Source organism: Oncorhynchus keta, chromosome 23, assembly GCF_023373465.1.
Source record: "Oncorhynchus keta strain PuntledgeMale-10-30-2019 chromosome 23, Oket_V2, whole genome shotgun sequence".
NCBI lineage: Eukaryota > Metazoa > Chordata > Actinopteri > Salmoniformes > Salmonidae > Oncorhynchus > Oncorhynchus keta.
In genome coordinates this window covers 41,584,281-41,598,467 of record NC_068443.1, presented here as the reverse complement: position 1 = coordinate 41,598,467, position 14,187 = coordinate 41,584,281, and the positions used below count along the sequence as shown (strand labels likewise).

General features: G+C 40.5%; 1 protein-coding gene across 1 annotated transcript; it reads right to left on the bottom strand.

Moving 5' to 3' along the window:
* Positions 1-3,784: 3,784 nt before the first annotated feature.
* dcun1d1 (DCN1, defective in cullin neddylation 1, domain containing 1 (S. cerevisiae)) lies at positions 3,785-7,304 on the bottom strand. Its single transcript, XM_035800493.2, has 7 exons — positions 7,002-7,304; positions 5,883-6,096; positions 5,558-5,726; positions 5,193-5,323; positions 5,007-5,089; positions 4,744-4,840; positions 3,785-4,426 (listed from the first exon to the last, which is right to left on the bottom strand). Exons 1-7 carry the CDS (start codon positions 7,002-7,004, stop codon positions 4,350-4,352), a joined length of 774 nt encoding a protein of 257 aa, XP_035656386.1. The 5' UTR covers positions 7,005-7,304; the 3' UTR covers positions 3,785-4,349.
* Between the last annotated feature and the right edge of the window lie 6,883 nt (positions 7,305-14,187).

Below are 14,187 nucleotides of genomic sequence, written 5' to 3'. Positions count from 1 at the left end.
CTTGGGACGCGAGGGAATGTTATTAACACAAGCAGCCAATGTAAGCCAGGCGATGAACCGAAAAGGAGAGAGATAATGATAGGGCTTTGGACAGATCTAGAACACTGCACATGAGAAAGGCAGAGAAAGAGGGAAAGAAAGAGAACGGTAAAGTAACACAAAATGGAAATTAAGTACACAAAAGGCAATTACAAACTGGGTGATTCGAGCCCTGAATGCTGATTTGCTGAAAGCCGTGGTATTTCAGACTAAGGGCTGTATCCAGGCACTCCGCATTGCGTCGTGCAAAGAGCACAGCCCGTAGCCATGGTATATTGTCCATATACCATACCACCTCGGGCCTTATTGCTTAATTACACTCCAGGTTCATAAAAGAGTGAGAAGATGATGGCCCAGTGGAAAACCCATGCTCTCGTAATGGCTAGGGCCAGGAGTTTTTCCCTGGTCAGGTCCATGTCGTCTCCTGATACTCCTCACCTTCAAAACACAACAGGCATAGAGGCCTGAGCTTCGTAGGAATCAGGTTGTCTCACTAGGAACGTTTCCTCATACTGTACGTACTGGATTCAGTCACTTGGTTGAAGAATTTGCGATAGGTTGTGTCGCGCCTGTTGACGACGTGGAGCGTGTTCTCCAGCGCTCGGATCACCTTCTCCTCTTTCTCTCAGTCAGCCTTACAAGAAGCACATCACCCATGGTAGAAACATATACTCAGTTGATTTGGAAACAAAGTTCCATTCTCTTAAAACAATTAACACAAATGTCAAAACTAAACTCAGCAAAAAAAGAAACGTCTCTTTCTCAGGACCCTGTCTTTCAAAGATAATTCGTAAAAATCCAAATAACTTCACAGATCTTCATTGGAAAGGGTTTAAACAAGGTTTCCCAAGCTTGTTCAATGAACCATAAACAATTAATGAACATGCACCTGTGGAACGGTCACATCTTACAGGCGGTGGGCAATTAAGGTAACAGTTATGAAAACTTAGGACACTAAAGAGGCCTTTCTACTGACTCTGAAAACACAAAAAGATGCCCAGGGTCCCTGCTCATCTGCATGAACGTGCCTTAGGCATGCTGGAAGGAGGCATGAGGACTACAGATGTGGTCAGGGCAATAAATTGCCATGTCCGTACTGTGAGACGCCTACGACAGCGCTACAGGGAGACAGGACGGACAGATGATCGTCCTCGCAGTGGCAGACCACGTGTAACAACCCCTGCACAGGATCAGTACATCTAAACATCACAACTGCGGGACAGGTACAGGATTGGCAACAACTGCCCGAGTTACACCAGGAACGCACAATCCCTCCATCAGTGCTCAGACTGTCCGCAATACGCTGCGACAGGCTGGACAGAGGGCTTGTAGGCCTGTTGTAAGGCAGGTCCTCACTAGACATCACCGGCAACAACATCACCTACGGGCACAAACCCACCGTCGCTGGACCAGACAGGACTGGCAAAAAGTGCTCTTCACTGACGTGTCGCGGTTTTGTCTCACCAGGGGGATGGTCGGATTCGCATTTATCGTCGAAGGAATGAGCGTTACACTGAGGCCTGGACCGGGATTGATTTGGAGGTGGAGGGTCTGTCATGGTCTGGGGCGGTGTGTCACAGCATCATTGGACTGAGCTTGTTGTCATTGCAGGCAATCTCAACACTGTGCGTTACAGGGAAGACATCCTCCTCCCTCATGTGGTACCCTTCCTGCAAGCTCATCCTGACATGACTCTCCAGCATGACAATGCCACCAGCCATACTGCTCGTTCTGTGCGTGATTTCCAGCAGGACAGGAATGTCAGTGTTCTGCCATGGCCAGTGAAGAGCCCAAATCTCAATCCCATTGAGCACGTCTGGGTCCTGTTGGATCGGAGGGTGAGGGCTAGGGCCATCCCCCCCAGAAATGTCAGGGAACGTGCAGGTGCCTTGGTGGAAGAGTGGGGTAACCTCTCACAGCAAGAACTGGAAAATCTGGTGCAGTCCATGAGGAGGTGGCCACACCAGATACTGGCTGTTACTTTTGATTTTGACCCCCCTTTGTTCAAGGACACATTATTCAAGTTCTGTTAGTCACATGTCTGTGGAACATGTTCAGTTTATGTCTCAATTGTTGAATCTTATGTTCGTGTAAATACTTACACATGTTAAGTTTGCTGAAAATAAACACTGTTGACAGTGAGAGGACGTTCTTTTTTTGCTGAGTTTACATAGCATTGTCAAAAGTCAAAATTGGCTTTATCGTAAAAATGTATGAAAACTAAAACGTTTTTCTTGGTCTTAATTTAAGGTTAGGGTTAGTAATGAGGTTGTTTAAAATCAGATGTTAATAAGACAAATTGTAGAAATATATTAAATATACACGTCTACCAGCCTTGCGACTGTGATATATAGGCCTTAAGGCCGAGACAATAAGACACGGTGGCAGGACAGCAACCTCTTTCAAATGAAGCCCACAAAGCATATTGAATGTACAGTAACAGACAGTTACATGACCTACAGCATGATCAAGCAAGTTAATGTTTCCGAAATTTTACAACCACTAAACAACTATTAAGAACCACAGGGAGCAAGTCACAAAGAAAACAGGGGCTGCCTCCACTATTCCAGCATCATCAAATCACCTCTACTTAGTCTAATACATCCATGGCTAATTTAGGAAAGGGACCATTTTAGCTAGCTGGCTAGCTAGCCACCAGAGGACAACATCACAACGAGATGTAACAATTTGTTATGTCTATGCACTCTAAATGGGATTTGATAGGAGTGATGCCATATCCAAGCTGGTTTCCCATTACTTTTTTTGGTGAGCCAGGACCATTCAAGGTTGAGCTCGCTCAGTTTAGCTCAAGGCTGATTGGCAAGGCTGATTTGTAAGGGGAGGCCAGATGCTCGCTGGCTTCCCTTTCCTTCAATGCTACGGGAGGCAACAATTTCGTACTCAGTTGGACAGCATCAGATAGATGGCCTTACACGTAGAGAGACAGAGGGGTGCGGTTTCGCTCGCTCGGATGCTTTCTCCTGTGAGATACATTCAGCCTCTTACAAACACAGAGACGAAAGACACTTTTTCGGGGGGGGGCCTGGCTTCCCTTGGCATCCATGAATACACGCCACTGCTCGTTGATGAGAGGTCGAAGGAGAATGGCAAGAATCAAGCAAGCTAACAGGTGGGCCACAAACAGGTAAATAATTGCACAGTACAACAGTGGTGTGCAGAACGGTATCTCAGAACGCACTTGTCGGTCATTGTCACGGATGGGCTATTGCCTTGACTACCACATCGGGTTCTACTCCTATCGGCTAAGAACAAAAGCGGCTCCAATGGGCACGCGATCACCAACACTAGAGTGGAACAACATCACCTAGTCAGACTAATCCCTGACCCTGTTGCGTCATGCTGATGGCAGAACCAGGATTTGGCGTAAAGAGCAGAGTCCATGGCCACATCCTACCTGGTGTCAACGGAATATAATCACTCATTTGTAGAATGCAAATTGACAGGAAGAAGCCCAAACAGATGTCATATTTGACTAAAACCATTTAAAACCTCTTAGTATACGATCACATCCCTTTCTATGAGTTTGGAATATGTTGGAACAGAAAAATAAAAAATATGTATAACCCCCCCCCCCCTCCAAATTGGAAGAATAGTACATCCTTTCAGCATATGCCAGACAAGTTCATATGAAATGCAACTTTCTGGTATAAACCTTTGCATAGAAAAATGACAGACAAGTGTGCGTCATCAACACACAAAGAGCCTTGGACACATTAAAAAGATACCAAATTGAAACATTTTATTACCTTATACATGTGTATTGAAAAGCATTATGCTTAAAACCAAAAAAAAAAAATATTACAATCAATGCTTTTGTACTGGTCAGTCACACAAATGTCTCATAAAACAAAATTCATAGCAGGAATGCACACAAAGTATTAAAATTCTATTTCATATTTAAAGAATGACATTCCCTCACGGACCCTTGTATTTAGAATACGATACAATTGTATTTGTCTTTTCGGGGTGTTGGTTTGCTTCACGCGAACCTTGACCGCGTATACTAAACACTGGGACAGGAACTGTAAGGTTCAGGATGGCGACTCCTCTCCAGGAGGCTAGAGTCGACGCAAAAAAAGCCCCATACTAAAGATAAAAGCCCAAACCACCACAAGACGACCGACGAGGAGACATGCCTTTTATATAGTCTTTGTGTAAAACATCTCAGTCCTGAGGGTTGGAAAAGGCAACATAGATCTCAGCTCAGTGCAGTCCCCTGTGCTCCGTTTCACCGCCTTGGTTGTGTTTTTTTGTATAAACAAACGTATGGACGTTCCGAGTTTGGGAACCTAGACTGCTGTGCTTTTGGTACCGATGTGCGGCCGCGCAAACTCCACAAAATCGTCAATGAGGACTGGCCACGCTCCTTGGAGGGAAGAGACAAAAATGACAGAAAAACAATGAAATGTCTCTATTAGACCCATGAGGTAGAACATTGACTAGACAATATTCTCACTAATGTTTCATGCTTAAAATGAAACTTGCTTTATCTTAAAAATGGAAGCACAAAAGATGCTGGGTTAAGAAAGAAAACAACCTTTAATATCTAGTGATTATTGGAAGAGGCAACAAGTGGGCTGGCTCCATATTGTTCCATTAACAACCAATTCCATTGTCATGCACCAGACCTGAGGCAATGGATAGCTATAGTTCAGTTAATTTTTTTTTTTTTTTTAAACAAACCTTCCTCGTCATAATTGGACATGTCATCAGTTATCATTGTGCTGAAGTCTAACAAGAGGTTCCAGGTGTCCTTAGGGATTGATCGTTTATGGTGCTCCTGCAGGGGAAGTAGAGGAAAACATCCAAATGAGCATCAAGAGAAACAACTAGCCTCCATTTATCATCCAACGTGTTTATTGAAGCCTTCAACTGAAGCAAACCCACCATTCCATTTCCCTTCGGGGGACCAATAAAATGTATTAAATTAAGTTGAAATAACTTACCACTAAAAATGTATTCCACAGGTCCAGGAATTTGAATCTTCCAGCCAGTACTAAATTCCAATACGCAATTGCCATTTCTAAGTCTAGAAAATGCACAACAATGAGCACATGTCTGAGAGAAATCCAAGTCCAAGGAGCAGAGTAGACTATGAAAATAGATCAGGAGAGTCAAAATTGATTGCTTACCCAAACCTTTCTGGCCAGGATTCTTTGCAAAGTTAAATGTAAATTGGTAAAAGTCCTTAAATTTCCCTTGGTCCTTTAACTCTTGCTCCATTTTTGGTAGTTGGGCTTTTAGTTTCTCTATACTGTCACACCTGAGGAGAACAAAATAAGCTTTAGCACCAATTACTGGTTTAAGTGTTAGCCTACCCGATGTGGAGAAAGAGCTTAACCTACATTCAGTTACACAACGAAATGACTGATAGAGGAAAATGTCATCACTATAGTCACATGATGAAACCAGGTAACACAAAAACATGTCACTTAGAGTCAGTCAAATTGGACACAGAAATAAAGTGAAACCTATCTCTTGCAAAGCCAGTCCTCACCCTTGTTCTGCCATCCCGTCCATGAACTCCTGTCTGGAGAACTCGCACTGTGTTGCTGCCCGGAACTTCCAGGCAATGAGGAGCACACTAATACTGGCCGGGTCCAGGCCCAAGTCGTCACAGAACTGCTGGATGCCATCTATACCGATCTTGTTGTCATCTTGTGGGTCTAAGTAAAGGATAAAGGGGGTGGGTTCAATTAATACTTTCATCACTGTGAGCAACAGCATGCATGGCATACAGCAGTTTTTATTTTTACAGCCAGTAATACCGCTGTTGTTTTAACTGTCTTAAAACCTTCACAACCTTGAGTTATGACGCTTACCTCTGTATCTGTTGTAGAGCTGTTCTAACTTTTTCTTGTCTAATGCTCCTTTTAGATTCGAATGGTAGAGGTCTGGATTTTGGAAAAAGTTGTCTGTGGCGACATCTAGTTTCCAGTCATTCTGTGACAGACAGGTCAATGCAGTCTTCTCATTCGATTGTGTGAAGATCATGAACTGTCGAACTTTATCCTTCTGTGAGGACTTCAGCTTGTTCTGTGTATAGAGACATTTTCAGGACAAACAATATGGAGTACGCAGGTTAAAAGACAACCTGTAGCTTTCATTCTGACAATGCTTTGACAGAACTAAAAACCATTCATTGTAACTCCTGCGCATTTTCCAAATGACACCCTGAAGTATAGCTCTACTCAGGCTCAGAATTGTGAGAACTTTCAAAACTGTATAGCCTTAGGTAGAAATGACATTCCTGGCAGCATTCTGCAAACCTAACAATACATGCATCCATTGCACACTTCTTCTGATGGTATCTTGTCAATAAGCACAACCTTGAATGCATGTAGTCATTTAGTTGTGTAATGACTTTCCTCTAGGTATCTACTCAACATAACGTAACACTGCTTAGTCGACTATGCATGCGAGGTTTGGGTGCAGAACATTGCTACCATGACATACAGAGTACAACAATTGTACCATTCACACATTCTAATCCAGTATGCACTACTTAGCCAAGGCTTTTATAGGCAAAACAAACAGGCCTACTCAAAGCTATGATCCGCGACGGCGCATACATGTTCATTTTAAGGACAAGCTAGCGGAGATTGGCCGGCTTCTTTAGCAAAGTTAGATTGCTAAATTGACTCTCTAGTATATGTTGTTGGCTATAGCGGTCTGACAACCTAGCTATGCTGCATTATTGACACGCTAGCTAGCCTGGTTGTTCAATGACAATGAACCGAAATCCAGCCGAGTTGCTAAAAAACTAGCTAGCTAACAGTAACAGCTAGCGTTAGCAGTGTTTAGGATGAAAAACAAAGGTAACAGATAACCGTTTACGCAAGTTTGTTTAAATTCAGTGTTCATGGTGTTAATGTGATAAACTAAGGAGGAGATAACTACAAATAGACCCCAAAACGAAATAACCAGAACATATTCCTCACCATGTTTGTAATTGCCCGACTCTCGTTTTCCCACCGCTGTGAAGCAGGCAAGAATAACTAGCTAAACTCTTCCGGGTCACGGATTTTTTGCAACCCTTCAGAATAATGGTGTGTTCGTAAATTCACTTTGGAATGGCTGAGTGAGATCTGGGCGTTCATATATTCCGAGCTTTTCGCTCTCGGAGCGCACACTGGACCCTCTGGCCGAGGAGTAGGATTGATCCGAGCGTTCTTGACCTCACAACGGCAGTCAAGTACCCAAGCTAAAGTTGGCTAGCGAGCTAGAAACTTACAGACACAAGTGAGAGAACTCACTCTGACAATTTTACTCGCCTTTAGCATACTTAACTCGCATGTAACTGTGCCGCTGGCAACAGTTTAAATGACGTTTTGTTACACCGGTCATATTGAGCGTTCGTAACTTCACCAGTTTTTCTGCAGTTTTTCTGGCACACTCAGACGAGAGCGCTTTGAAATAGGAGTAGATAGCCAGAGCGAATTTACGAACGCACCCTAAGAAATGTATAAACATTTTAGAAAGTCCCGTCCTGTTAACTTTGTAAATTAATTATTATGGGAAATGGGCACCATTGTCGATATATTTTACAATAGTTATCATACAAATAACGATTACAAATATTCCTATAAAATGTGTTTTTTTCAAGACTATATTATCAACACATGTTTTGTGTGTGTAATCTTGTAATTTATTGGACTGTACACAATTTTCTGTACTTTGTGTCGCAGTGAAATGGTGGCCCATTCTACTCAGGAGTATTTCTACACTCCAAATCATTGTGCACAGTGGAAACCCGTCATTCAAATCAGCTTTTGCAGTTCCGATTTTTTTCGCGGCACAAATCATTCTTCATTGACAGTATGGCCAATGTTGAATGTTTATCATTTTAAACTAAGAAAAGAGAACCTTATTCTTAGACTTGGGACCACACAGCCACTCCGCTGAATAGCAGGCTAAGGATTGGAGAGCCCCACCTGTTTTGAGCTCCACATTTTTAGTAAACCATTTTTTGGGGGGCTTGCCTGTTTTTCATGTTATTTTGGCATTAATATCACATATCAGTTTGCAACAATGTAAAAAATATATATATATCACTGAGTTAATAAAGCCACATACAAACATGGTCTCTTATTTGTTTTCTTGAGTAAGGCAGCTTCAAAATGCAGGTGTTTCAGCCTAGCTCAGTGCTTTCTGTGGTGGTGCCAAGTCTATGGGTAGAGCTCGAAAATTCAAGCCCCTTGGGTGCTGCCATAAGAGTTACATTAGTAGTGCCCATCTATGAAGGCTCAAGGTCCTTGGCCACAGATAAAATGATGTCAAATCACATTATATCTACAGAAGCTTTGATTGGACTTTCAAAATCTTAGCTAGCAGTCATCATCATGAATCAAGTCAACAATCTACTGACAAATCCTTTTTAATCCTTGTCATATGAAGAGAAATAACGAAGATAAATTATATATAAACTGTATCGGTGCTCATCGGCCATTGACCATAAACATTACACAACAAGTTGGAAATTGGAAATTCAACAATGAGTGGTTTGGAAGGAATCAGTGTCTAACTGCAAGCATTGCAAAACAATCATTAGCCTGCTATTCAGTGGAGTGGCTGTGTGGTCCCAAGTCTAAGATCAAGGGTCTCTTTTCCTAGTTTACAATGATAAACATTCAACATTGGCCATGCTGTCAATGAAGAATGATTGTGCCCCATGTAGGTTATAGGCTACATGTGGTGCACATGTAGCCTATAACCTGTTTTTAAGAAACGTAATCATTGAATATTGTAAGAGCTTTCATTGTCAGCTCATATACCCCCTTTATTTATCCTACGGTTCTGGCTTGGTGTACGGGGAGAACACTGTAAGAATGGCCCATGTTCTGAATTCTGTCGCTGTGCATTTCAAAAGTGCTGAACAAAGATTTATATTGACTACATCCGTCCTAACTTGTCCATTAATGTCTTAATCGAAATGACGGATTGCCTCTCATCTGCTTGTCGTCCCCTTATGCCATAGTTTATACATCTCAATTTTCAGTAGAAACCACATTTGTTTAAGCAAGTCAGCCATATCAGCTATGTTTTTTTAAAGGCAGTAAATGAGGCTGAATTAACGGTTTCACTGCCAGACAAGGCTCCACTAATGGCCAGGTGTAGCAGTGGTATAGTGCGATTAATGTATTGTTTAGTGTTGTGTTGTGTAATGATTTTGCTGGCATGCATCCCACATATTATTATTTTTGCCCCAAAGATTTACTTGCTAAAATCGGCACTTGATTGTGTGGCCTTTAAGGCCAGGTACTATAGACTGAAAATACATTTTTGCGTCTACCTATCAATTTTGCATTTTGGTGGTATTTTGGTCCATTAACATTAGTATTTTCAAAAGGTAAACTGAACAATTTCCAAAACTTTAGGAAAATGTACATGTCTTCAGTTTGTAATACTAATTTTCAATTGTATTACATTCAGATTTTTTTTGTCACTGGCCTACACACAATACCCCATAATATCAAAGTAGAATTATATTTAGAAATGAATTAAAAATGAAAATCTGCAAAGTCTTGAGTCAATAAGTATTCAAACCCCTTGTTATGGCAAGCCTAAATCAGTTCAGGAATAACAATTTGCTTAACAATTCACACTCTGTGTGCAATAATAGTGTTTCTCGTGATTTTTGAATGACTACCTCATCTCTGTACCCCACACATACAAGTATCTGTAAGGTCCCTGTGTCGTGCAGTACATTTCAAACACAGATTCAACCATAAAGACCAGGGAGTTTTTCCAATGCCTTGCAAAGAAGGGCACCTATTGGTAGATGGGTAAAAAAAGCAGACATTAAATATCCCTGTGAGCATGGTGATGTTATTAAATACACTTTGGATGATGTATCAATACACCTAGTCATTACAAAGATACAGGTGTCCGTCCTAACTCATTGCCAGAGAGGAAGGAGCCCGCTCAGGGATTTCACCATAAGCCCAATGGTGACTTTAAAACAGATACAGAGTTTCATGGCTGTGATTGGAGAAAACTGAGGCTGGATCAACAAAATCGTAGTTACTCCACAATACTAACCTAATTGACAGATTGAGAAGGAAGTCTGTACAGAATAAAAATATTTCAAAACATACATCATGTTTGCACCAAAGCAATAAAGTAATACTGGAAAACAAATGTGACAGAGCAATTTGTTTTTTGTCCTGAATACAAAGTGTTACATTTCAGGCATATCCAATACAACACATTACTGAGGACCACTCTCCATATTTTCAAGCATAGTGGTGGCTGCATCATGTTATGGGTGTGCTTGTAATCACTAAGGACTGGGGAGTGTTTTAGAATAAAAAGGAAACAGTATGAAGCTAAGAACAGGAAAAATCTTAGAGGAAAACCTGGTGCAGTCTGCTTTCCACCAGACACTAGGAGATTAATTTGCCTTTCAGCAGGACAATAACCTATAACACAAGGCCACATCTACACTGGCGTTGCTTACCAAGAAGACAGTGAATGTTCCTGAGTGGCCGAGTTACAGTTAAATCTACAGTCGTGGCCAAGAGTTTTGAGAATGACACAAATATGAATTTTCACAAAGTCTGCTGCCTCAGTTTGTAAGATGGCAATTTGCATATACTCCAGAATGTAATGAAAAGTGATCAGATGAATTGAAAAAGAAGGGACAACACTGCAAATATTGACTCTTTGCATCAACTTCATGTAATTGTCACTAAAAGCCTTTGACACTTATGAAATGCTTGTAATTATACTTCAGTGTCCCATAGTAACATCTGTCAAAAATATCTAAAGACAGCAGACTTTGTGAAAATTAATATTTGTGTCATTCTCAACTTTTGGCCACGACCGTACCTGAAAATCTATGGCAATATCTTATAATGGTTGTCTAGCAATGATCAACAACCAATTTGACAGAGCTTGAAGAGTTTTGAAAAGAATAAATGGTCAAATGTTGCACAATCCAGGTGTGGAAAGCTCTTAGAGACTCTACCCAGAAAGACTCACAGCTGTAATCGCTGCCAAAGGTGCTTCTATAAAGTATTGACTCAGGGTTGTGAACACATAAGTAAATTTGATATTTCTGTATTTCATTTTACAATACATTTCTAACATTTAAAAAATGGTGTATGTGTAGAATCACTTTAATCCATTTTAAATTCAGTCTGTAACACAACAAAATGTGGAATAGGTCAAGGGGGATGAATACTAGGCACTTCAAAGCTCACTACATTAAATGAAACATAATTTAAAAGGCCATTTCATAGAGTGTTACAAACTGCACTAGGCCTGTATTTAATAAATTACTTTGAAAAGATGGTGATTGGGTTTGTTGTTTGGTAGTCTAAATTCAGTGTACTTGTCTTTAACATTAACTGCCATTTCCCCGAAAGTCAGACTCTTTCCCAAACGCCAAATCATTTTTCTCAGCTCCAGAAGCACCTGCATTCACCAAATTTTGTGTGGTTATCCTTAGCGGGAATTGTTGATATGTTGTCCTTCTGTGGCTCAGTTGGTAGAGCATGGTGCTTGTAACGCCAGGGTAGTGGGTTTGATTCCCGGGACCACCCATACGTAGAATGTATGCACACATGACTGTATAGTCGCTTTGGATAAAAGCGTCAGCTAAATGGCATATATTATTATATTGTCCTTTTTTTTTCTAGATAACATTTTCTTTGGAAAAATCTTTAGTGTTTTACAGATAGAAAGATGAAAAAAGTATTCATCCACAATCTGCTCCGGACAAGTCTGGTCCTGGAGTGTCTTAACAGAATAAAACCAAAAATGTATTTGTGCAATATGTCAATATGCACATATTTAATGACATATTGCCTCACTTGCATATTTTTATACAATATTTCAGAACTATTTTAATACAATAAAGTTTTATATTTGTGTCTACATTCAACTGGTAAAATATTAAGGGGGGTGAGTGGTTATGAGGGTGTGTTGCCTGGCCTTAAATCAAATCAATCAAAATGTATTTGTCACATGCTCCGAATACAACAGGTGTAGACTTTACCGTCCTCTGTTCTCTCTCCTCCGTCCTTTCTCCTCCATGACACAGAAACCGATAAGTGGTCGAGGAGTGTGTCAATTCGATAGTAGGCAAACAGAAGTGTCTCCCCCTCCTCGATAACCACCTTTCATGTTTATCCATTACTGCCTAGAGTTTTGAAATCTGCCACACCCCCTTTGAATCAGCTTTTATTTTGTCACAAGAAAAAAAACATATATATTTTTTTATTAACCTACACACAACAGAAATATAAACTAAACATGTTAAATGTTAGTCCCATGTTTCATCAGCTGAGATCCCAGAAATGTTCCATATGCACAAAAAACATATTTATCTTACATTTTATATCCCTGTTAGCGAGCATTTCTCCTTTGCCAAGATAATCCATCCACCTGACAGGTGTATCAAGAAGCTGATTAAACAGCATGATCATTACACAGGTAAACTTTGTGCTGGCAACAATAAAAGGCCACTCTAAAATGGGCTCCCGAGTGGCGCAGCGGTCTAAGGCACTGCATCTCAGTGCAAGAGGTGTCACTACAGTCCTTGGTTTGAATCCAGGTTGTATCACATCTGGCCGTGATTGGGAGTCCCATAGGGCGGCACACAATTGGCCCAGCGTCGCCCAGGTTTGGCCGGGGTAGGCTGTGATTGTAAATAATATTTTTTTCTTAACTGACTTGCCTAGTTAAATGAAGGTTAAATAAAAAACAAGAATAATAACATTTTAAAAAGTGCAGTTTTGTCACACAACACAATGTCACATTTGTCTCAAGTTTTGAGGGAGCATGCAATTGTCATGCTGACTCCTCGAATGTCCACCAGAGCTGTTGCCAGAGAATTCAATGTTTTTTTGTTTTTTTTACCATAAGCCGTCCTTCAGAGATGTTTTAGAGGATTTGGCAGTATGTCCAGCCGGCCTCACAACCGCAGACCATGTGTATGGTGTTGTGTGGGCAAGCGGTTTGCTGATGTCAACATTGTGAACAGACTGCCCCATGGTGGCAGTGGGGATATGGTATGGGCAGGCATAATCTAAGGACAACGAACATCATTTGAATGCACATGATGAGATCCTGAGGCCCATTGTCTTGCCATTCATCCGCCGTCATCACCTTATGTTTCAGCATGACAATGCACAGCCCCATGTCGCAAGGATCTGTACACAATTCCTGGAAGCTGAAAATGTCCCAGTTCTTCCATGGCCAGCATACTCACCAGACACATCACCCATCGAGCAGCCATAGATTAGGTCCTAATTTATTTATTTATTTCCATATATAAACTATAACTCAGTAGAATCTTTGAAATTGTTGCATTTTACGTTCATATTTTTTGTTCAGTGTATATTTTAAGAACATGGCAACCATGTTCCGTGTATGTTTGATGGAACGTTGATGGAATATTCTCCTAACCCTCAGAAAATGGTACACATGAATGCTCTTATTAAAACACCCCATAAAACCCATCTCGAACATTTGTTGTATATTCGGAGAACATTGTCACCATGTTCTGCTAGACATTAAGGGAATGTTCTCCTAAGACCAAAACATATATATATATACACACACACATATATATATACACACATATATATATACACACATATATATATATATACACACATATATATACACACACACATATATATACACACACACACACATATATATATATATATATATATATATATATATATATATACACACATATATATATATACATATATATATATATACACACACATATATATATATATATATATATATATATTTTTTTTTTAAGTTCTCAGGTTTTTGCTAACATAGATAGAATGTTCCCCTAACTAATGGAAAAAGTTGACACTCAAACAGGTGAACATTGTGAGCTGGGTTTGCACCTGCAGGTTTTACACAAGTGAAATGCTGTATCAAATGCAAGACTTTGTAGTTGGGGTTATAGTTGCGAGATTGATAATGACATACATTTCTGGGCGTGAATTCATTGAATTGAATGCTTTACTTTACACAACAACAAAAACATGTATACATTTTTTTCATGGGCCTGGGCTGGGAAGGTTCTAAATCTAGTTCGAAAATAATCCAAAACATTCCAAATGTATGAGTGGTAAAAACAGTGCGGTACTATAC

Bases quoted from the DNA above. Each gene is read 5' to 3' on its own strand.
- dcun1d1 (XM_035800493.2), bottom strand. The intron at 5,324-5,557 runs GTGAGGACTGGC...TGTTCTCCTCAG, and splicing joins GACGGGATGGCAGAACAAGG to GTGTGACAGTATAGAGAAAC. The intron at 4,427-4,743 runs GTTTGTTTAAAA...CTTCCCTCCAAG, and splicing joins GTCCAATTATGACGAGGAAG to GAGCGTGGCCAGTCCTCATT.